General features: G+C 38.4%; 1 protein-coding gene across 4 annotated transcripts in view; it reads left to right on the top strand.

Annotated features, from left to right (window-relative positions):
• SH3KBP1 (SH3 domain containing kinase binding protein 1) overlaps nucleotides 1-24,569 on the top strand; it is a 368,642-nt gene that overhangs the window by 321,975 nt on the left and 22,098 nt on the right. For all 4 annotated transcript variants that reach the window (XM_038386662.2, XM_038386663.2, XM_043504627.1 and 1 more), the window contains 5 exons: nucleotides 2,198-2,299; nucleotides 6,109-6,160; nucleotides 11,667-11,747; nucleotides 13,292-13,454; nucleotides 17,736-17,821. In XM_038386662.2, coding sequence (XP_038242590.1) covers nucleotides 2,198-2,299; nucleotides 6,109-6,160; nucleotides 11,667-11,747; nucleotides 13,292-13,454; nucleotides 17,736-17,821 — 484 coding nt within the window. The remainder of the gene's footprint in view (nucleotides 1-2,197; nucleotides 2,300-6,108; nucleotides 6,161-11,666; nucleotides 11,748-13,291; nucleotides 13,455-17,735; nucleotides 17,822-24,569) is intronic.

Raw genomic sequence — 24,569 nt, 5'->3', positions numbered from 1 at the left:
TCACCTGCTATTTTTTCCACCTGCTTCATTCATTGCACAGTTTGGACGGTGCTACTGAATGAGCTACTATTCTATATATTTTAATCTTCATAGTTCCATGTGTGGCCCCACGCCTTATTTATTGCACACGATTTAAACCCTGCTCAGAATACAGAATTAATCACTTCCTCATGAGCTTTTTTATAGTGCTTATTGCTATAGTATCTGAGTGCTTCACAAACAATTAATTTATCTTCATAGTACCTCTGTGAGGGGAGAGGGTGGTATGATCTCCAATTTACAGATGAGGAAATGAGGCAGAGGGATTAGGGGCAAAAGTTTCCTCTAATCTTGGGTGCCCAATTTGAGAAACCTAGGGCCTGATTTTCCCCAGTATTTAGCATTATATAGCACTATATGTTCAAAGCACACCTCTCAGTGACTTCATTTGCATCAGCACTTCTGTAAATCAGCCCACAGAGGTCTCGTGTTTGGCACGGAGAAAATGAGGAACACACTATTAATGGCCAGCTGTGAACATTTTAGTTTAAATGACTTGCCCAGTATCACATAGAAACTCTGTGGCTGATGCAGGGACACAACCTTAATCGTAAGACCATCCTCTCTCTTCCTGCAGTTCCTTGTCTCATTAATTACACACCTCCAACTTCTGTGAGAAATGAGGCAGGGTCCTACAGACAGCAGCTTTATTCACTACATGACATCGATTCATTCCCTGAGGACCATCCATTCTGTGAAAAAAGTAGTATGTGGTTATGTAATTAAAGACCTTAATGTTCTATTAATGTAGTTTTTTTTAAATGTTATTTCTTACTTTAAAAAAATTCTATCTTGTGGAATCATACTGACTCTCAACTTGGGTCATCAACAGCGTTCGGACCTATACATCCACCTGATAGGCCTCTACCATTTACATTAACAGAGTAACAGCTAGCAGAAGTAGACTATTATTTTTTATGTGGACAAGGCACTAGATAGGGATGAGACACTTTGCCAGTAGTCTTCACAGCCCTGTATTGGATTATTCTCAATGAAGACAGAATCTTCAGAATCTTCTCCAAACTAACAAGTGTCTACTGAGCATGTGTGAACTGTGAATTTTCACAGGGTCAGCAAAAGGCGTATCCCTGGTACCAGGCAACCCTTGCCAAATGTCAAGACCTTGCTCCAAAACATGAGGGTGATAGAGGTTCTCAGTCCAATGGCCGTAATGAATTTTTCAATATGAGCAAAACATATTTTCCCTAATGTCATTTTTTAAATGACTGAAACTTTCAAATAAAATTCACCTTGTGGCCGACACCCAGCATGGAAAATTTCAGTCTGAACCGTGTCATTTATCAAAGCTATAAGCAGCTGAACAACAGTGTCTGCTGTCTCTGGTTATAATAATAATAGAATTAATAATAAATAATAATGAAAAACCTTGTTAAATTGTCATAGTTTTTTCTATTTCACTATTATGGTTCATTACCAAGATACCTAATTTTCTTTTTTTATTTAGAATTAGCCTGTGCCTTCAGCCTGTCATCTAATAATGTCATAACTCAATATTTTTGTTGTCACCACCTTAGTAGAAATGTTTTGTTATACACACTAGTTTGTGCTATTCACAGAATGCTGCAGATGATGGTGATGCTTTAAGGAAGTTTCTGGGTAGATGTAAACATACTGCTAATCAATGACTAGTGGTAATAAATAATGAACCGGCATATAACAGTTCAAGTGGACTTGTGATCAAATTTAATAATTGTAAAAGTTATTAGTGTGAAGAGGTTTTACATTTCAGAGCCTTAATATTAAAATAAAGGAGCCTTATTACTGCTTAGAATGCATTCTAAATTGTATTTGTTAAATAAAATCATTTTATTTTACTAAAATGAAATCAGAGAGAAGTAATATCATACCTGCCTTATTGGTGTCATGGATTAAATGGTAACATTTTGCTTTAAGCCCAGCCAGTCTTGATTAAGCACTTACATTTATTGTTCTTTCCTCCTCCTTCCACATCACAGTATGAGCCAGGGTGATTATTGTAGCTTTCATTTAGGAGAGTGTTCTGCATACCTGAAACTCTAGAAAATTATCCTGCTGTAGTGAAAAGGCAGAAGGTTATGGCAAACTGCCTTTCAACCTATAAATCTGTACAGCATACATGTACATTTAATTTTTGACATTTTATTTTAATGTATTGTAGGATTGCATTGATGCAGGCTGGTGGGAAGGAGAACTCAATGGCAGGCGTGGAGTGTTTCCAGATAACTTTGTCAAGCTTCTTCCCTCTGATTTTGAAAAAGAGGTAAGTGTAATTATTTCCCTCTGTTTTGCTTTATCATATAGATAAAATTTGAGCTGAAATTCCGCTCTGGATTTCTATGATTCATACAAGACAAGTTACACTTACAAAAAATTAAACAAAAATGGTTAGGGAAAATGGCATTGCTGGATAGTAGCAGCAGCATCTATGATTGGATTGTTCATGGCTTGAGGCCATATTGTGTAATTTCTTGGAAGGTATTTTGCTGGCCCATAAAACCAGCCATCCAACCTCTACTACCTTGTTTTTAAAGCCTTCTGTGCCACATTCTCAGTTTATCTGAGACAGAGTAACTGGAGATCATGGTGTAATTTGCTTAGTTTTTATGGTGTAATGATGATCAGAATCATTAACATGTCTACAGTGTGTGTGATACAGTATGAAACATTAGTCTACCAACTGCTTTTAGACATATGTCATTTTGTCTTGCCAGCAGCCTTCATTTAAAGCACTCTTCCAGAAAGAAAAGGGTGAAATTCTAGGATGTGTTTGAAAGGAGAAAGCTAAACTTGTTTAATGACATGTTTGCTTGAGCTCGGTCAGAATCCATTAATTTAAAAAAAAACAAAAAAACAAAAAAACTGGGTAAATTCTTTTTGCCTATTTTAAAATAGGCAAGGTTATTTATTTCCCTAACACATTTTCTGAGAGAACTTGATAGATTCCTCCTCTCTAAAGAGACTGTCCCATTTTCAGGCAACTCCTCTGTCATCAGGGTGATACTGTGAGCTTGTAATCAGGCTCTTGATTTATAGTTCAGAGTGATTATTATGTAAGCCATCAATGATAAAATCAAGACTCAGAGACACTCTCTCTCAAGGACTGACAGTAAAATTGGATGCCAGATTAAATAACTTGGAAACCTTGATAAAGAAATCACAAAACAACTCTCAGAAGCTAGCATAATTACTGAAGATGAAGGTGAAATTTATGGCTCTTGTGAGAGCAACAAAACTCTTTCACAGAGTAAAATGTCATTCCATATCAGAGTGGATAGCCTGGAAAAGAGTGAGGCCTGGTTATGAAAAGATTTTGATTTCAAGAAGAGGCAGAGACCCTTGAAAAAAAAAATATGCAAGGGAGTGAGGAATGGGGTGGAGTGGGGGGAAGAGGGAGTGGGGAAAGGGGGGGGAAGAGGGAGTGGGGGAGTGGGGAAGGGGTGGGTGGGGGAAGAGGGAGTGGGAAAGAGGGTGGAGTGGGGAGGGGAAAGGGGTAGGGTTGGGGGAAGAGGGAGTGGGGGAATGGGGAAGGGGGTGGAGTGGGGGGAGAGGCCGTGGGGAAGGGAGGTGGGGTTGGAAGAGAAGGGGAATGGGGAGAGGAGGAGCAGGGGGCAGGGACCCATGGCGAGGTGGCTGAGGGGGGCCCAAAAGTTCTTTGTGCCCAGGTCCCCAGTAAATCTTAATTGGTCTCTGTTGGCACAGACTTCCAAGCTTGAGCCCTTCTAGCTTGTCCCTTCCAACCAGTCCCTGTGCCACTCCTGTTTCTTTCCCATCCTTGGCTCCTGCCCCAGTTCCAGACTCCTTTGCTGATACATGTTCAGTCTGAGTCTCCACTGCTCAGGCTTCTCATCCCAGGCTCAGGCTCCTTGCCCAGCGAGTCCTGGTCTCCCTCTCCTGGCTCAGGGCCAAGTCCCAGTCTGCTCCCTACCTCACAGGCCCGCTCTCCTTTCCAGCCAGTCCCTGTTTCCTCTTCTCAACTATTTGTCTGATCTGTTTCCTCCCATCACCCCCCGACACTAGTTCCTAGTCACAGGCTCCATCCTCGGGCTCTTCAGCCAATCTTGGACTCAGCCAACCCCTCCCCTGTTCTTTGTTCTGGTCTCTTTGCCTATCCAGTTCCACTTTTTGCTCTCCCCCCATTTTCTCATCCAAACTGTGTCCCCTGCTGTCCCTGTCCCTCGCAACCAACTGACTCCAAGGCCCCTCAGCTCCCACTCCCAGTCTCCTGACCCAACCAATCCCAGCATCCCTTCCCCACTCCCTCCCCCAGCTCCCAACTGCCCCCACTTAACCAATCACAGTCTGCCCCTGCAGCTACTGGCTCCCAGTGTGTCCTTGTCCCAATCTCCCCCTTCCACTTCCCAATCAAGGTTTCTCTCCCTTCCCCTCTAGTCCCAGTCTTACCAGACTCCTTTTCCCAAAATACTTCTTTCTCTCCCTGCTTTTATTCCCCCTGTATTCGAATCAGATGGCTTCCTCTTCCACTTTGCTTGGGCATGAGCTGGGAGGAGTGGGGGGGCAGAAGAGGCCAGCACTGAAAGCACAGGAGAGGCAGGCTCCCTGCTCTCAGCTCCAGTGTCCAGACTCACCCTGGCCCAGAACAGCCACTACAGGGAAAGGCTTTGAACCCCCTTAGCCTTGGGCTGGAACATGCTCAGTCGCTCTGTGGAGATGGTGCATCTGCCGTCCAGTCACATGTGAGAGCTGTGAGGGGATGGACCATACTCAGTGAGAATGGGATCTTCAGAGACTATAGATGTTTAGCTCTATTAAATCTTTACTGAGCACATGTGAACTGTGATTTTTATTTCAAAGGCTTGTAACTTGGCTAAATTTTGGGGGGGAGGGAATTGTTGAACTTTCCCCCAAAAGATTAAGCCTGAGGCAAACACCCAACAAGGGAAATTTCAGCCAAAAGGATTAAAGTTTGGGAAAGTTATAAGCAACTGAATACACGGTTTTATAATGGGTAGTATCAAGCAAACTTAATAAGCGGTGCTATCAGCCCCACCTATAATAAAGGGTGTCCTGATCGGTGTTCCTCAGTCAAGAAGGTAGTGGCTTTTACGTGGGGCCATTAGATTGCAAGTGATTAACCAGGAATAATAGAGTCATCCTGAGGAATGAGGAATACCACATAGAGAGAGAGAGTGTGTGTGTGTTTTATATCTATCTATCTATCTATCTATCTAATAAAAACTATATATATATATACTTTTTTATTAGAAGAGTTTTAACTCAATAGCTTTGACCTTTTATTCTAAGTGTGGGAGTTAAATTAGTGTGTCATATGCCCCGTTTGATTTTGCATTCACTCCAAGGCATTTACAACATCTGTCAGTATGATGCCCACGCACACACATGCACAAAAGGAAAAACGACCCGCAGCTAATCCATATAATAGAGAAGAAAAACAGATCTGGAACCAATTCAGTGATCATATTTGTTAAACATGTAAAGTGTTGCAGTCCTGTTAGGAAGGATGGTGATTGCAGAGAAAATAAAAGTAAATGATGAATAATAGGCTGTTGATGTGAATAATTAGCTTCATTTCATCAAGCATGGGAAGCCTTAATAACTGTGCTTGAAGATGTTCTTCACAAATGGGATAACAACCATATATTGGCAAATGACAAAATGTAACCTCTGGAGTATTTCCTGTGTTCAACATTTATGCTTCAATTAAGTGTAAGAAACATATTTCAGCTCTTGGATTGCCTACATGTTTTTCAAAATGGCTTTGGATATTTACAAGATTAAATCTTAATTGCAAAGGCTACTTCAGTATATAAAAGACCATTGTTTTCAGTTATTGTAAGCCACTTAATGCTAAGCTTTTATCTAAAAGACATTTCAACTATAAAAATAGTAAAGTGGCATATTATTTCTCAATTACATTTTCTTTCTTGAAAATCTTTTAAATGAATTTAGTACTTGTGAAATGTGTGAATGACAGGCCTGGAATCTGAAGATGTGTAATTCTCATTGTAAAGTAGTATCTGATTACATCAAATCTTCCTATGAGTTCAGGTGTTTACAAGCAATCTCTTTTCTGCTTTTCCTTGATTTCAGAGACCTAAGAAACCACCACCTCCATCAGCTCCTGTCATCAAACAAGGGTCAGGTAAGGTGTTGTTGCTCTTATATAATATACATCAGTTAAAAACATTCCATACAGAACAGACGTATTTTCAAATTTATATGGATGCCATTAGTAGCTAAGCTAATATGCAGGAAGAGTCTTAATTACTAACAGTAGATTGGATACAAGATGCAAAAGATTACACAACTATGAAAGATTGTGATCTGCTTGCTGAATAGATTGTGAGTGAACTGAAAGAGGACACATGCCAATTCTTATTTGAAAATATTACATTAGAAGATTTATCTTAAATATTATGGTTCATTTCAAACAGTTTATACTAAACATGAAACTTTTGTTCTTGGAATTTAAAACAAATTGTGATGGTGCATAAAGTTAAGCATATGCATACATTTTTGCAAGGTCAGTATCATAATGTTAGGGAATATAAACTGTAGTAGGAAAGTTTATTAACCTTTCACCTGCAGGCCCCATCTGCACTAGAGATACATGGCCTTTTTCCTGTCCATCTGCAACTTAGGCCCCACTCCTGAAACTGGATCTGCATGCATGCAGGAGTCAAAATGTGTGGATCCAGTTGCAGAATCGATCCTGTAGTTTCAGTTTCTTGTTTATCCATATTTTATAGGTAGGCTTAAGTACACTATTAACCATGGAATCATGTTCAAACTGATTTAGGGACAACCTGTGTTGTAACCAAGTTCCCTGGTATATCTGCATTTTTACAATAGCTAAGTCCAAAGCTATACTGCTGCAGCTGAACTGGATTAGGCATCACCATGTTTAAACATGTGGGTATAAACATGTTTTTAAAACTCCTATCCCTGCTGTGGAGAATGAGGAAGATATCTGGAATTTTTTTATTAATATTATATGTACTTCACTTTACCTGCTTGATGATATTCTGCCTGAGTACACAGAGTTAAATCAAAGGAGGCTGTTAGGGAGAACAAGAAAGAAATAAATATTCATATTATTTTCTGGGTAAGCAAACTGTGTTTAAACGATGTTAGAATGAACCATGCTCAAACGCAGTTAACCAAAACCTGTTTTCCCTCTGTAGATAAGACCTTAGGGTAAAATTTTTAGAAGCGACTATGTTTCAGTGGAATGTATGCAACTAAGTTTCTTAAGGTGCTTTTGAAAATTTTAGCCTTAAAGACAGAATTCAAGTTGTGTTTAGGTGATAATAACAACTCAGAATGAATGGGATGGTCTCAAAGGCCTTGTCTGCACTAGTGTTTTTCCCCTGAAATTTCCCAGTTGTTGTCACAATGATGCAGGAACTTGTGAGGACAAAGGACTTTAATCACTGTTCTCTATCCCCCACCTCTTGGTTAAAAATGTAGTGGCTTCTCTACAATCACACTCCCACTGTTACTTACCACCATTGGGAAATTTTAGGGTAAATAAGCAAGTATAGACATAGCCAGTCTAGTCAGGGTTTTCTACCTATTGTTATCTGTTCTAAGTTTGTGTTTTAGTTCACTAGTGTATCTGATTGTGACTCAAGGAACTATAATTGAAATTTAACTCAATCAAGCAGTTGTTTCTATTTGTTTAATCATGCCAATAGTTCACTTCTTTGTCTTGAGACACTTAAAAAGAGATTTAATTTTAAGATTCTGTATTTCAGATGATCTACCTGAATCATTGCTCACTGAGAGCAGTATAATTTTGCCATGTAGTGGTGGTTGCAGTGTTAAAAAAAATCAGCAATGCTTTATCCACAAATGAAATTATAATCACGGCTATGTTTTGGAAAAATCCTTTAAAAGATTACATTTCTGTTTATATCTCTGCTTCAGGTTTCCCTTTCATAAAAATGGTGAGAATAATAATTTTAGCCTGTATATAGCCCTTTGCATACTCAAAGCACAAGCTACTTAGTCATCACAATAGCCTTGCAAGATAGATAGATAAAGTGAAAATTGAGACATGGAGAAATGAAATGACTTGCTCAAGGCCATTAGAGTTGGGGGAAAAAGCCAAAGATGAGAACTCAGGTATTTCAGGTTCCTAGTTCCAAACCCAATCTACTGACTGGACCATGTTATGTATGCGCAAGAAGTCTGTGAATGTTTAGGTAATGTACAACATTTCAACACTGAAAAATGCTGTCCTTGTTGTTATGATTTAATATCTCCTGCCATCAACTACAGTGTGAAATCACAATTTTACTAACATGGTACTGTATTTTACCAGTCTGAGCACGAGGCTGATTCTGCTATTGGTGGTTTTGAATACCTGTTAAGACATGATATGAAAAATTAGATTCAGAACTATCAGTTGCATGCTAAATAATAAAAAACCAATATATTCTATTACTGAGCATAGAAAAATAGCACAAGGTAGAAGCAAAATTAACATGAGAATCTGGGGAACTTCAGAAAGGTCAGCCTCACCTCAGTCCCTGGAAAAATCATGGAGCAGGTCCTCAAGGAATCCATTTTGAAGCACTTGGAGGAGAGGAAGGTGATCGGGAACAGTCAGCATGGATTCACAAAGAGCAAGTCATGTCTGACCAACCTGATTGCCTTCTATGATGAGATAACTGGCTCTTTGGATATGGGAAAAGCGATGGACTTGATATATCTTGACTTTAGCAAAGCTTTTGATACAGTCTCCCATAGTATTCTTGCCAGCAAGTTAAAAAAGTATGGATTGGATGAATGGACTACAAGGTGAATAGAAAGTTGGCTAGATTGTTGGGCTCAACCGGTAGTGATCAAGAGCTCGATGTCTAGTTGTCAGCTAGTATCAAGCGGAGTGTCCCAAGGGTCGGTCCTGGGGCCAGTTTTGTTCAACATCTTCATTAATGATCTGGATGATAGGATGGATTCCACTCTCAGCAAGTTCACAGATGACACTAAGTTGGGGGGAGAGGTAGATACATTGGAGGGTAGGTATAGGGTCCAGAGTGACCTAGACAAATTGGAGGATTGGGCTTAAAGAAATCTGATGAGGTTCAACAATGACAAGTGCAGTCCTGCACTTAGGACGGAAGAATCCCATGAACTGCTACAGGCTGGGGACTGACTGACCTAAGTGGCAGTTCTGCAGAAAAGGACCTGGGGATTACAGTGGACGAGAAACTGGATATGAGTCAACAGTGTGCCCTTGTTGCCAAGAAGGCTAATGGCATATTGGGCTGCATTAGTAGGAGCATTTTCAGCAGATTGAGAAAAGTAATTATTCCCCTCTATTCAGCACTGGTGAGACCACATCTGGACTATTGTGTCCAGTTTTGGGCCCCCCACTACAGAAATGATGTGGACAAATTGGAGAGAGTCCAGCGGAGAGCAATGAAAATGATAAGGGGGCTGGGGCACATGACTTACGAGGAGAGGCTGAGGGAACTGGGCTTATTTAGACAGAGGGGGGATTTGATAACAGCCTTCAGCTAACTGAAAGGGGGTTCCAAAGAGGATAGAGCTTGGCTGTTCTCAGTGGTGGCAGATGACCAAACAAGGAGCAATGGTCTCAAGTTGCAATGGGGGAGGTTTAGGTTGGATATTAGGAAAAACTGTTTCACTAGGAGGGTGGTGAAGCACTGGAACGGGTTACCTAGGGAGCTGGTGAAATCTCCATCCTTAGAAGTTTGTAAGGCCTGATTTGACAAAGCCCTAGCTGGGATGATTTAGTTGGTGTTGGTCCTGCTTTGAGCAGGGGGTTGGACTAGATGACCTCCTGAGGTCCCTTCCAAGCCTAATTCTTCTATGAGTCTATGATTCTTCTTTGATTCTATGTTTAGAATTAGCCTTTGTCTATATTACAAATTAAAGCCTGGTTCTATTTTGTATTTTTGTTTAATTGGGACCGTAACTATATTCCCAAACTGGGCTTAAGATGAGACTGTGTGGTAATCATACTTAGGAACCTTGTCCAGCTGCAGCTATGTTGTAGCTGCACGCACACACACGTTTAAAGTCCTGTGTCGCTACTTAAGTTTCTCAGGATATTCGACTTATATAACCCATGAGTTTAGAGTGACTGTGATTGGGAGACTAGCAGTAATGTCCTCCTCTGTGTCAGTGGGTCTCAAACTTTTGTACGGGTGACCCCTTTCACATAGCAAGCCTCTGAGTGCTATCCCCCCCCTTATAAATTATAAAAACGCTTTTATAATACCATTATAAATACTGGAGGCAAAGCGGGGTTTAGGTTGGAGACTGACAGCTCACGACCCCCCACGTAATAACCTCACAACCCCCTGCAGGGTCCCGACCCCCAGTTTGAGAACCTCTGCTCTATGTGGTGTAAAAGGGTGATGTGTGTGGCTCAGTTCACTAAGACTTATGGGCATGATAAGCTATACAAGTGTTGCCTGTTGAATAGATCAGTTACAGAGAAACAACGTCCAGTAATGAGGGGCCATTAGCATTGACGAGTAGTGAATGTTAGGGACCAGCTGCAAGTATTGTATTGCCATATTCAGAAAATGTAAATGTGCTTGAGTGCTGCATAACACACAGTGAAACAGACGGAACAAAATAGTGTTATGTAGCCGTTTTAAACACTGCTAAGCTAAAATGGTTGTAACACCTTGTAGTTGACTAGTGGAATGAAGCCAAAACCTGTTATAATAATTCTTATAAATAGAGCCCTACCAAATTCACAGCCGTGAAAAACGTGTCACGAACTGTGAAATCTGGTCTCCGCTGTGAAATTTGGTCTTTTGTTTACTTTTACCCTATACTACATAGATTTCACAGGGGAGACCAGCATTTCTCAAACTGGGGGTCCCAACCCAAAAAAGGTTTCAGAGTTGCAGCCGTGTTAGTCTGTATTCGCAAAAAGAAAAGGAGTACCCGTGGCACCTTAGAGACTAACAAATTTATTAGAGCATAAGCTTTCGTGAGCTACAGCTCCGATGAAGTGAGCTGTAGCTCACGAAAGCTTATGCTCTAATAAATTTGTTAGTCTCTAAGGTGCCACGGGTACTCCTTTTCTTTTAACCCAAAAAAGGGTTGTGAGGGGGTCGTGGTATTGCCACCTTTACTTCTGCACTGCCTTCAGAGCTGGGTGGCCAGAGAGCCCCTTTAGCTGTGAATCATGTTCAAAACTACTTTTAAACACAAACAGAGCTTTATATGTGCTAAGTATTATTATGCAGGCAGCAACTAAATTAATAAATTTGATATTCAGCTATGTGGAATTATTTTCTTAGCATCAAAAAGTCCCATTTAATTGACTTACTCTACTGAACTTTCCTCCCCATTGAATTATTTTTGAGTCTAACAATGATGCAGTGCAAGTGCGTTTTGCAAGTGCGTGCTCTCCTGAGATGTATTGGAAATCATGTAACTTGGTTCCAAAGACTACACAGTCATGACATTTTGCATGCTTTTGTGACGTAAATAATTTTAATTGAAAATGGGCTAATTTTTAGTTTAAGTGTGAAAATTTCAAAATTGGGGAATCAAAAAATAAAAATAAAGGGGGACAAATTTAAATGTATATCTTTTTGCTTGGTTTGTTTGCAGATACCTTTTTGCAGAATCCTGAATTTTCCTTTCTTTGACAGGTGCCACAGACAGAAAACATGAAATCAAAAAGGTACCTCCTGAAAGGCCAGAATGTCTTCCTAATCGAACAGAGGAGAAAGGTATGAAATGTGCTTCTAATTCTGCTGTTTGCAGAGTGATGAATAGAGAAGGAGGTTGATTCGAGTTTTCATTTTCTAGTCAGTAGATAGATTTAATTAAATGTATTCTGTGGATGTTTTGTTCTTTTTATAAATTTTATAACTTGGCTGATATTATGCTTAACCTAAACCACTAGCCCGTTCAAATATGCCTGTGAAATACAAATGGTTTATAATATTTTCCATCACTTAGACAACACAGCAATAAATTAGTCTCCAGGGCTTGAATGCCACTGCTTTTGTGAATTGAAATCAGACCTTTGAACACATTTTTATGTTGGAATTTATTTAATTTTTTTCCCTGCAACTATTATCAACAAAGACAAATTGCCAATGGCTGTTTTTGTGGTCCATGATTCCTTCAAACCTAGTATCCTAAAACTTATGAAGAGATAGCTTGGCTTTGTGTAATATTCTTACGTGTATGCCATAGGGATTCCTGTGTATATTCACAACATACTGAAGACCATCTTGTCACTGATGGGTTTGGTATATTATGAGAGACAAGGTGTGAGAGTTTTGCCACTGATTTCAATGGAGCCAAGGTTTCATCCAAGTAATGTGGAGCGTTAAAAGTGTTTAGCTACATTTTACAATATGCATTTTCAGCGTATTTTATAATGGGTCCATTCAAGCTGTTTGTATGTGCTCTATGTACATCCTAGCAATAGCAGGCATTGGCATGTTAAAGACCTTAGAATTTCCTATGAAAAGTAATGAGTTTAAATTCAAACTAACCACTTTTTAAACTTGGAATCCCAAATATTAGGTACCTACATCCATATTTAAGCCCTTTTTGAGAGGTACTTATTTCCTGTGGATCCAATTGCCCAAATTTGTAAAAAAAAAAAAAAAAAAAAAAAAAAAAAAAAATGAGGCCACTTCTATTTAGATGCCTAAATATGAATCTGGGTGTCTCAATGTTGGCCCCCACGTTGTTATATTTTGACCCTAGTATCTTAAGCTGATTCATTTTTCATTTAAACATATTTGTATTAAATGCGTGCCGAATACATTTTCAAAAGAAGATATTTGCACATTTCAGCAGAGCATTAAGAATACACAGAATTATCCTTATTTTTGTGCTCTTCTAACTGAGTATTATCTCACAGAGTAAAAATTAGTATGAAGGTGGGCTTGGAAAAAATGTTTCTGTATGATGTGTAATTCTCTTGTCTTCTTATTTTAATAGTTATTTAGATAATAAGTTTTTTAATGTTTAAAATCAGAAATTACACTAAGATTCATACACTGTCTACACATATCAGCCAAGAGTAGGTTTAATGCAAATTCAAACTATTGAAATGTGTTTAGCACAAAACTGGTATAAACATTTTATTCTCAGAAAAGAGTGAAATAAGGCAGAACAGTGAAGAATGCAGACTTATTTCTTAGATGTGGTTTAACTAACATTCCATAGCTTCTGTACATTGTAAATCAATGTGTGCCAGTGAATTCCACTTAATAAGGTCTTCGTTCTTTTTTGGGGGGAAAATGATTTAAAGAAAGACCAGAAAGAGAGAAAAAACTGGTAGATTCGCATAAGCCTTCGGTTCCTGCGATACCGCCGAAGAAACCTCGACCACCCAAAGCAAACTCTCTGAACAGACCTGGTACATTGCCCCCAAGACGACCAGAAAGACCAGCTGTGCCTCTGACGCATACAAGGTATTGTTAAAAGTTGCAAATTCATAGAGTGTAGGTTTTCTATTGATGTTACTGTTCATTTCCAATTCTAACTTTCTTTGAAATAATAATATTAAAGCCCTTTGTTAGATACTGTATCATCACTCTGTCACACTGGTTTTACCTAGACTAGCGCTTCTGGTTTTATTGTAACTCAATTGAATTGATTGTCAATTAGACACCTGAAGATGTTTATTCCTGCTGTAAAGTTTGTGGAGTGTCTATATTAGCATGTACAATCAAGTTAGTTAACTCAAGTTAATTGGCACTCTGTTAACTCAAGTTACAAGACCAACAACTCTAGATTAGCCATGGCCACTTTGTGGCCCATTCTACTCTCCTGGGTAGCTAAATATAATAGTGAATAATACTAGCCAGTATGCTCCCCTTTTAAACACTGTAGTGCCTAGAAATTTGATTTGATTTCAGTCCATTTTCCCTGGCTATTGTAGTGTAAGTCTGAGCATGTTGCAAACTGGGTTACAGAATGTGTTTTGATTACACAATGACTTACTCAAGGTACTACTCTAGAAAGCTGCTTGAAAAATAATGTATAGCCTCCATCAGTGGCTGTTCAACGTCCTTTACAAGCTTTGATTAAGTTTTTCAACACACTGGAGAGGTAGATCATTATCATTGACTCAGTTTTACAAGTGGGGGAACAGAGGATGCAGGAGTTAAATGACTTACTCATGGTCACACGTCTGTGACACAGACAAGAATACAACGTAGATGTCCTGACTCTCAGTCCTCCTCTTTAACTTTAGATGATCATATACTACCTTGATAAGGGCAGGTTAAGAACCTGAATAGAATAGGACCCATAGATCATGCTTCCATTCATTTGTCTAATAATAGCCTATAAAAGGACACTCTTTATTGAAATCTAGTCAACTAAAAAAGTCATTTAAGATGCTATACCTGCCCTTGACCCCTCTCAGTTTTTGAAGTCTTACTGAAGTGCTTGGGTCATGTCTATCTCTCCCCACCTGGGAGGTGCTTGAACATAACACTAAAGAAAATAATTAATACATACATACAATCTCATGTTTCTATGTTTAAGAATGTTTATGTTTCCCCATTAGCTGTTTGAAAGACCTTCAGAAGGGCAAACAGTGAAACTGGATTGAAAGTGCTGTCCAGTACATAATGTAACACAGAAAAAAGAGAGAAATATGTAATCCTCTAATCTGTTATGGGAGTAGGTGTTACTTGTAATAGTAATTGTTTTTTTTAAAAGTACAGAAAAATGTATTTAAGTTGATATTGCCCCTTTAAATGCCACAATTGCTAACTGTTTTACCACTAACTATTTTATCGGCTAATTTAAACTAATGGGTTATCCAGGGTCACTTTTGTATCCTGTTATGCCTATTTGTAAGGACATTTTATAGGAATAAGGTTTGACATTCGTATGATCAAATCTATAAAATAGTCTTTTAATTATTTGGATAATTCAGAAACTTGGAAAATTAGGGTAAAATTATGTTTTTGTTAAATGTAGTTTACAGGATATGTTTGGTTATTTCTTTTTACAATCATTTCAGTTTAATAAGCTAATACATATTTTGAAAGTACCTTCTGGTATCTTATTCTGGAGATCTGTAAGACTCAGGTCAATTAGAATACCAAATAAAAATAGACCTCCTACAAAAATTTTGTAGATTCTATGGGAAAAATCCTGTAGATTTTAATAAAATTCCCCTTAGATTTCTGTTGCTGTTGATTAGCAATGGCATCCTTATTCTAGTATGTGTCAAGAGTCTTACATTCATGGGTTTCAGTGGGCTGTTTTTATATTTTGTAATAAAAATCAGTTTCTTCAGTTAAATAAATAATTTTCTTTTGGAGGCTGGATGAGGTTTCAAGGACTGTGGATTGGGTACCAAGAAGGCCCTGCAACTAGTTTGGATGTGGGGCAAAGCTGCAACTGACCTGTCCCCAGACACAATGGTTTATTTACGCATGCTGCACTACTGGTAATTACACCAGTTACCAGTAGTTCAATTTTCTAGTGTAGACAAGGCACATATTATCTGTTGAGATGACTCTTTTGAAACCAGGGTTTTACCCTGTTTTTCTGAGATATGTTCATCTGAAGCAATCTTTTTCACTTTCATCTATTGGAAATTAAGTGCTTTACAAAGGATTGGTGTTGCTTTTTGAAGGAATAGAAGGCTATACAAATGGCAAAAGGTCAGTGCCAGCAATTGAGCATTTAAGGTCTGAGCAACTTGGGGTGCTTGGGATGCGGCAGCACCTCCTAGGCTTGAAGCAGTAATAACCAAATACATGGTTTACTCTTTCAGCACCTCCACTATAATTTATAAATTGTTCTAGCACCCCTATGAACAACCCTATAATAAACTTGTATGCGTGTGTGATGGACAAATTCTGTTCATTGGGAACATTTTTACGATATGGAGTCTTGAAGGACATTTAGCATTCCTTAAGACAGCTGTGTTAAGTATCCTTTTAGGATCCAACATCAAGTTTAGCCTCAGTATCCTTCAGCCCTAAAATCGTAATAGTTTACAACCCCAACCCCAACCTCTCTCAGAACACTTCCAATTAACATTCTTTCTTCACCATTAAATACATCTTGGCAAAGAGGTCCAGGGGAAGTACAGTGAAGACAGTTTTTGGGATTACCACCAGAACACTGTTACTTTGTTATACATTTCTTCCAGTGATTAAAAAAAAGAGGGAATTTTATTGATCAAGTAGATCATTCTGAACATCCTCATTCATCATCAGCATTTTACTAATCCAGTATGATAGGAATGTCTTAATTTCTCTTGCTTCCTCACTTACAGGGATGTCCTGACAACTTAATATTTCATAATATGATCTTGTTTTCCAGATCAGCAATTGGGTTTTTTGTCTTTTTACATTCTTATCTGGGAATCCAATTTTTTGTAGTATCTTCCAGTTTTCAACAAAACTTTCCAGACTTCTTATCCATTACAGCATTTTTAGTTTGAACAGTTCTAATAGCTAATGCCATGGTCATGCTTATAAATCTGGCATCATTAACTAAATCCAAACCATCCTTTGCCAGATTAGACCACCAGAAGCAAACAGGTGGTATGTGCTTGTATCTGCTAGTGAAAAGTAAGGAGCAAAATGCTAAGTATTAGAAGATCATGCTTTATTTCTAATGTATTAATAGCTAATACCACTATTTTAAGAAACGCTAAATATCGGGGTCATTAGTTGCAGGGACAGTTTTATATATTTGGCACATTTTGCCCAGTGTGCAAAGATATATGTACAATAACACTATATAGATAATACTGTTTATGTATGTATGGTGACAATTATTGTGGGAATTACAAAATATTGTGAGGCTGGCCATGAAATGGGATAAATATTTCATGACTATAATACACATTTTTATTCCATTAAGTGAACTGAAGCTGTCTTGAAATCTCATAGTAAATTTTCTCAAGGATGTTGTGTGTGTGACCTGTGCAGTTTAACCATGTGCTCCTACCGCTGATCCCATTTTATTCTGTCTGAGTGGTCATATTGTTTTGATAAACTTGAATGTGTTATGTGAGCTTTTGCATGGAAGAAAAACAGGGTTACTCATGGCTGAATCTCTGTTGCTCTTAAAAATTTCAGTCCCCCCTATATAAAGTATCACCATTCCTCTGTCATTTTTCTATGGTGAAGAAATCTTCGCTCTACAGTTCCTGGGTTGGGAAACATCCTTGAAACCATAGAAAGGGATTTCATAGCCTAATGATGGGTAATATGTACAAAAATCTTCATTTTCTAATCGGAAGCATTTATCATGGTGAGGAAGCTGCTTCTATGAATAGAACGGAGCACTGCTGGATCCCATTATCCCAGCTTGACATTTTTTCTCTTCATCCATTTATCTGCAGATTTCTGGTTCACCTGTCCATAATATTTAGGCACCAATTATTAATTGTAAGCAACTAAGAATAAGCTGTTGAAGGGTAGTCCTTTGCCCTTAGATTTCCTTCATGTTGAATGCTGTGAACATTTGAGGAATAATTTAGCTCGCTACTGTGTCTAAAATAGCTTTTTGACAGGTGTTAAAGAGAAATGAGATAAGGTTAATCCATTCAGTGTGCCTGCTTACTAGAGATGGCTCTCTATGACAGGTTGCTATAACTCAGTGCTACACAGGAGGAACACATCCCCTCTTTTTTTATTAATTGCAAGCTGGCAATTTATTGTAACACACAGAAAACTCTAATAAATGTCTCCTCTTTTTTTTTCTCACCGTAGGAATGATAGTACAAAAATAGAGTTAGTGGGCAGTACAGTATCCGGAACCTTGGAGAAGGACTCCTCAGAAAGAAGCAGTGACATTGGTAAGTTGACATATTTTTGTTGTTCCTCTAACAAAGTTATGATGTAGATATCTGCATTTTAGTGGTACTTGCTCTGCTCCAAGAAGCAGTTAATGGGTTCATAGTAAATTTTAAATGCAAAGTTAATCACACATTCCTTGCATAAACTTTTTTTTAAGAGAGCAGAGAAATATGAAACTTGCATTTTTTGGCATGGGAAATTGATTTTATTGTTAAAAGCCTGAAATAATTGGCTAGGCCAAATGAATAATTATACTATGTTTTGGTAAGGTGAAGATTAATGCATATTATATATTTGTAATGTGATAAAGGTTTACATTTGTGGTGTAGTTACCAATAATCTTTACATTTCAAATACAAGGGAAATAGAGACTGCTTTTAAAAAATCCATTTTGCTGAAAAAGTATTAAAGGAAGTGTCTGTTCCAATTTTAAAATGAACATGAACTCGACTGCAGTTAAGATAATAATCGATATCCCTAAAATACGTACAGTTGAATCACTGAGTCACCTTGAACAGGAGGAAAGTTAAAGATTGGATTGTTTTTCTTATTTTTTTTTCTCCATCGGTAAGCTTGAAATCCATAAGAGATGTTTGTTGAGCAGGATGTTGTTGTAACTGAGGCATTGAAAGTGAGGTGTTCTGACTCTTCTTTATTTCTGAAAGCAAACCCAGGGACAGAGTCATTTGTATGTGAAAGTATTCCAATGACATCTGCTCCAGTCACTCAATTTAGTAACAACTGTGCAGCAGCAGGCATGTTTTTGTAAGAGGCAGAATCTTTGTACCCTGAATGTAAGCATTACTAGAACTCATATAGCATATAAAGTTAATTTGATGTGGTTTTTTTTCATAGAACACATTAGTATTAACACGTTTTGGTAGAATATTATACTTTCCGCAACCAGTCTGCCTTTTCTCCAGAATTGAAAGGAAAACTTTTATATATATTTTAAAATATAAAAAGCGAACACAAATAATTTTTCTTAGTTTTATGAAGATGACCTTGATTATTGCTCTCCGTATTCATGTATCTGCTTTTTGCATTTGTTGCTGTCAGTGTGTTCTATGACAGCAAGCTTGTTCTAAAGGAATAAACAGTATTTTTTTTATTTTTAATGAAGGTGAACGTAGCAAAACACATTGCAATTAAATTGCATGAACTGTTTTACAGTTCCCCAACTATTTCCCCATGCTAATTTCCCCCCGACTGTTACTCACACCTTCCTGTCAACTGTTTGAAATAGGCCATTCTGATTATCACTAGAAAAGTTTTTTTTCTCCTGCTGATAATAGCCCACTTTAATCCATTGGTCTTGTTAAGAGTTGGTATGGCAACCCCATTTTTTCATGTTCTCTGTGTGTGTATATCTATCTATCTATCTTCCTCCTGTATTTTCCACTGGATGCATCTGATGAAGTGGGCTTTAGCCCATGAAAGCTTATGCTCAAATACATTTGTTAGTCTCTAAGGTGCCACAAGTACTCCTCGTTCTTTCTGCTGATACAGACTAACACGGCTACCACTCTGAAACCTGTTTTACAGGTATACATTATGATGTTTTCTGATTAATATTATGTTAAAGCCAAATTTATTGGATAAAAGAAAGTATACTTAGATAAGTATAACCTGATAGGGTCAAATGAGCATGACATCTACACGACATGTCTTTCTAGCCCTTTAGAGTTCATAGAAAAAAGTATTAACTTGGGAGTGAAAGGTGACCCAGTGATCATAATTTACTTGGATTTTCAAAAAGCTATTGATCAAGGAAATAAAAAGCCACCTTGTAGAGGGCAAAGTTCTGTGATCGATTAAAATTTTGTAAGCTAAAATAAGTAGCAGTGAATGACTGCTCCTTGCAATGGAGAGGAATTACGTCCCCAGGGTTTACTATGGATCAGTGTTATTTTATAGATTTATTAATCATTCATGAGAGGAAGGGACAGTAAATTGGTGAGATTTTGTTGATAATAAATTGTTAGTAAAAAATGTTAGAGAATTGAGAGCTGGATTTAAAAGCACTGACTGATTGGGCAGCACGAGATCAGATGAATTAAATTGGAATACATGTAAGGTAGTGAACATTACCAAAACTGCCTTAACTTTATAATACAGTAAAACCTGCCAAGAGCGATCACTCATGGGAGTTAGCAAAAGTGGTCACTTGTAAGAGTGGTCTCTCTTCAAAGGTTTACACACCAGAGAATGGGAGCATTCTGCGGCTTCTGCAAGTAGTCGTGTGTGACAGGTGGTCTGTCTTCAGAGGTGGTCACTAGGGCAGGATTTACCCTATATGCTGATGAGCTCTGAGGTGAGAGGGCAGCCCCCAGCTGCCTCCTTTTCCCCTTTTGCTTCCAGTAAAGTGAGAAGGAGGTGGATCTAAGTACCAGCTTCTTCTCAGCACAGACCCATGGTAGGGCTCAGAACTGTAGAAAGCATGCAAGCAGAGGCAGTAGCTGTTGTAGGAATAGTCTTTGAAGAGGAGGGAACCTAAGTGGCCTTTCTAACAGCTCTTCACTGTAATCTTGGTCACTGGTTACTTTCCATTTCTACGATAGCCTAAATAGAGCTGTTCTGGGGCTCTCAGAACCCCCTGCAGCAGAAGGAGGAGGAGCACCAGCAGTAGCCAATCATATGTGGCCTAGCTTGGTTTCATGACGCTACTAAGTTGTAGTGCACAGGGTGGTGCTTTAGCACTGTCCTGGCCCCCTGGCACTTCCTAATTTTTGAAGCTTTTCTAATCTGCACTGGGGCACTCCCACTGTCAGTAAGGTTCTGCTATACTCTATGTCAGAGGGGTGTTGAGTATTAGCACACAAATTATAACTGAGTTGCCATTGCTTGAGCTTCACTAGATTGATATTGTACAATTCAGTTAATGTTGTATGTCAGAAAGTTAATTTTAAATAGATGCCAAAGAGCAAAGGGACTCGTCTTCACTAGCAAATTGTATTGAGTTGGAAGTTAACCTTGCAAAGTTAGCTAACTTGATGCTGACCGCAACTTTGCAGTCTGTGTACTCAGGGACACATCATGTTCTACATGGAGTTAGATGGTCATTGATAAACCCTGAGCTCATTTGGTTTTATCCATTACATGTCTTGTCCCTGTCTATGCAGACGGAAAAGTTGTAGTCAGGATCATCTTAACACAACACCTAAGGGTCATATTCTAACTTGATGTAATTTGCTAGTGAAAACAAGCCCCCAAGGTATGCAAAATAAATTGCTTATCTACAGTCATAATGAACTGTGAGATACTAGCATAATCACAGGTTTCAGAGTAGCAGCCGTGTTAGTCTGTATTCGCAAAAAGAAAAGGAGTATTTGTGGCACCTTAGAGACTAACAAATTTATTAGAGCATAAGCTTTCGTGAGCTACAGCTCACTTCATCGAATGCATCCGATGAAGTGAGCTGTAGCTCACGAAAGCTTATGCTCTAATAAATTTGTTAATCTCTAAGGTGCCACAAATACTCCTTTTCTTTTTGTGAGATACTAGTTAATGGAGTATGTTTGATTTTATGGCTGTCTTTTTAATTCAGTTCAGTGAAGTGGAGGACGGGTTTTACAGCTATTACCACCTTGCTTACAAAATATAATATTTTAGTTATAGTTACAGTAAGGGACATGAAAAACAAACCATTCCCCTTTCCTCCTCACTTCTTTTTTTTTTTCCTTCCCCCCCCCTTATTTTTAGTGATGCCTTTCTTTTCCTTTCCACTCATATTTCATCAAGCTTTTCCCATTTACGTCTCTACCATGGGTAACTCTTCTTCACTTGATGAGGGTAAGGCTTTTTTCCGTCTCTTTTCTATCCTGACATTTACCTTAGCTAAGAATGAATAGCATGCATTCTGTGGAACTACTGTTGTGCGTTTTGGTGATAGATATTTTCTAATTGTGGACGGGTAGATAGTGGACTGTGATGAAAAATATTGCACTATAATATTGCAACAGAAATATAATCATGACAATTTCTTATAACCCCTCTCTATGGGATTTTATTGGGTTATCTGATGTATATATTTTATGCATACGCTATCAATCAACACCTGGTTTCTGTTTATCTGGTCTTTATATTCAAATGCCACCATAAAGTATAATACATACATTTCATTGTGGCATCATTACATATTACACAACCGAAGGAGCATTTAGTAACATCTTTGAGCTGTTACCTAGTCTGAAGTAAAATATATAAAGTGAGGTTGTCAAAAACACCCATTGACTTTCAATAGACTCGTGTACCTAAGTCACTAAGGGCTTGCCTGCATGGGAAATGTTTCCAGTTATACTAGTATAATATATATATTTCCATCTGTGGACTCTTATTCCAAAATAAAAATAGCCTGTTTCAGCTGAGCTTAAATCACTTCCAAAGCAACATAAGCTAACGCAGAAAAAGGCACTCTTATACCAGTGTTACAGACCTCCTGGGGCTTGGACTCTCTGATACCCCTCTTGGAAGTGGGACACTATGGTCCAGCCACCCTGGGCTCCCAAGATTTCCCAGGAGCTCAAGCACACCCTTTTCCCAGAGCTCAATCCTCATGGGTACTCTAGCTTATAATTTAACCCTTCAGGGACACTTGATTGTCTTAGGCTAGGTCTACACTACAGACCTATAGCCGTATAACTAAGTTGCTCAGGGGTGTGGATATTTCACACCCCTGAGCGACATAACACCCACCCGCATAGACAGCACTATGTTGGTGGGAGAGCTTCTCCCATTGACATAGCTACTCCCTCTTGGGGAGGTGGATTAACTACACCAGTGGGAGAGCTCTCTTCGGGGGAGAGCCTTTTCATTAAAGTGCTACAGTGGTGCAGCTGCGCTGATGCAACATGCTAAGTGTAGCTTTGCCCTTGACTTTGGATTTCTAAATCATTCATTCTTTACTTTATACAGCACAAAAGATATATAGAGATCCATGCAAACTAAGATACCCTGTGCGCAATTCTTTGCCTCAATTTCCTCAACACTCTTGAGCATTCTTAGAGATTTGGTCAGTGTTTTTTAGAGTTTCACATCCCCTCTCCTGGACCTCACTCGTCCTGCTCAAGCTTCTCTTCTGAAATCATAGAGACTCCTTCCACTCGTGCCCAAGCTCCTTTTGCATTTCTTACCCTCCCACTCTCTGTGGTTTTAAAAGCCAGTGCTAATATCTTGGTTCTTTGCTCTTATTTTCCTTCCATTCTACACACAAGTTGGAAAGAACTGGTTTTTCACCTAGATTGCAATAACCCCATTGTTCTGTTAGGGTAGACTTATTCAGTTGTTGATGATCCTCAATGATTGTCCCCTTCAGAAGCAGACACCCTCGCGCCAGTCTCCCTCTCCCTACTACAAGAAATATGATGCAAGAAGACAGCAAAGTCAGCCATATGGGCATAAACATACAGAGGGGCCATAGCATCAAACAGAATTCATACAGTGTAGATAGACAGGTCTCTCAAACCACCACAACTGGAATAAGAGTGCCACCAGGAGAAGTTATACTGGTATAACTATAGTGGTTTAAATTCACACCTTGTATATATGGCAAAGTACTAGTACAAGGTAAGGCATTTTTTCTTAAAAATTCCACCCATAGTTCCTAGATCCTGGACCAATAAACATCAATCTACTAGCCCTCAGAAATATGATCTATTTTATAACCATGATAATTTTTGAGGGCTAGTAGATTGACAAAAGAAAACTTTTAGCAAATTTGATAATTTAAAGGATAAAGCTCTAATTTTGTTTTCAAAGAATTAAAGAATCATTTCAATCAATAATGAATGTAGAGGACTTTCTCCTGTTTGAGTTAGAAATTATTATATACATTTTTAAAAGAATACAGTAAAGTCTTTTAAAACCCCAAATTTGACCTTTTAAAAATTATCTGATATTGAAAGTCTTATGGATTTGAACTATGTAATTTAAACTGTAATCTGCCAGTAAATATTGTTAAAATATATACAGCAGAATCACACAATAATCCACACAAAATAGTAGTCTCTGTACTTCCCAGTAAATAATGGACTGCACATACACAGTATTGCCAACCCCAAATGTTCAAAAATCATGAGTCAAGCTCACCAAAAATCATGAGATTGGCTTTAAAATCATGAGATTATGTACAAATGATACATTTGGTGTGTTTTTTATATGCCTTCTGTTTTTTGAGCCTTCACTGAGATTCACATTTTGAAGCTTTCTTCATAGCAACAAGAGCTAGAAACTTACTTTTACTTTAAGAATGAAGGCTAAAATAATCACAAATGCACATGACTCCAGGAGCTGGGGCTTTAAGGAAAACAATAATTATCATGAGACTTGTGACAAAATCATGAGAATTGGCAACACTGCGCACAGTTCATGCCTGCATCTAAGAGAACACAATCTGTTTCAATGTTTATCCTGTCTTTTTATACCCTTTGCTCTGTCGGACCTTAGCTATCTCTAATATTACTAACAGAAGACACATAAGTACTCATTGATTGCTGCTGAAAAATGTAGCACTGGCATGAGATTTATTAAGATATTCTATAAGGTAACAGAAGAAAGCTCTTTTTTCAGAACTGTGGGGAGATACGATCTTGAAATATAGTAAATCAGTAGCTCTCAAAGTATGGTCCGAGGAACACCTGCTAGTGAGTGATGGATAGCTGACTGGCACATGCTGCCAGTTCTCCTCCTTTTTTTCCACATGCTAAATTGCAATAAGACAGTTAAAATACACTAAAAAGCTCTTTTCCT

The sequence above is a fragment of the Dermochelys coriacea genome, chromosome 1, assembly GCF_009764565.3.
Source record: "Dermochelys coriacea isolate rDerCor1 chromosome 1, rDerCor1.pri.v4, whole genome shotgun sequence".
In the NCBI taxonomy this organism is placed as follows: domain Eukaryota; kingdom Metazoa; phylum Chordata; order Testudines; family Dermochelyidae; genus Dermochelys; species Dermochelys coriacea.
Note: the sequence above shows the minus strand (reverse complement) of the source record. Positions and strands in the feature narration are given on the sequence as shown.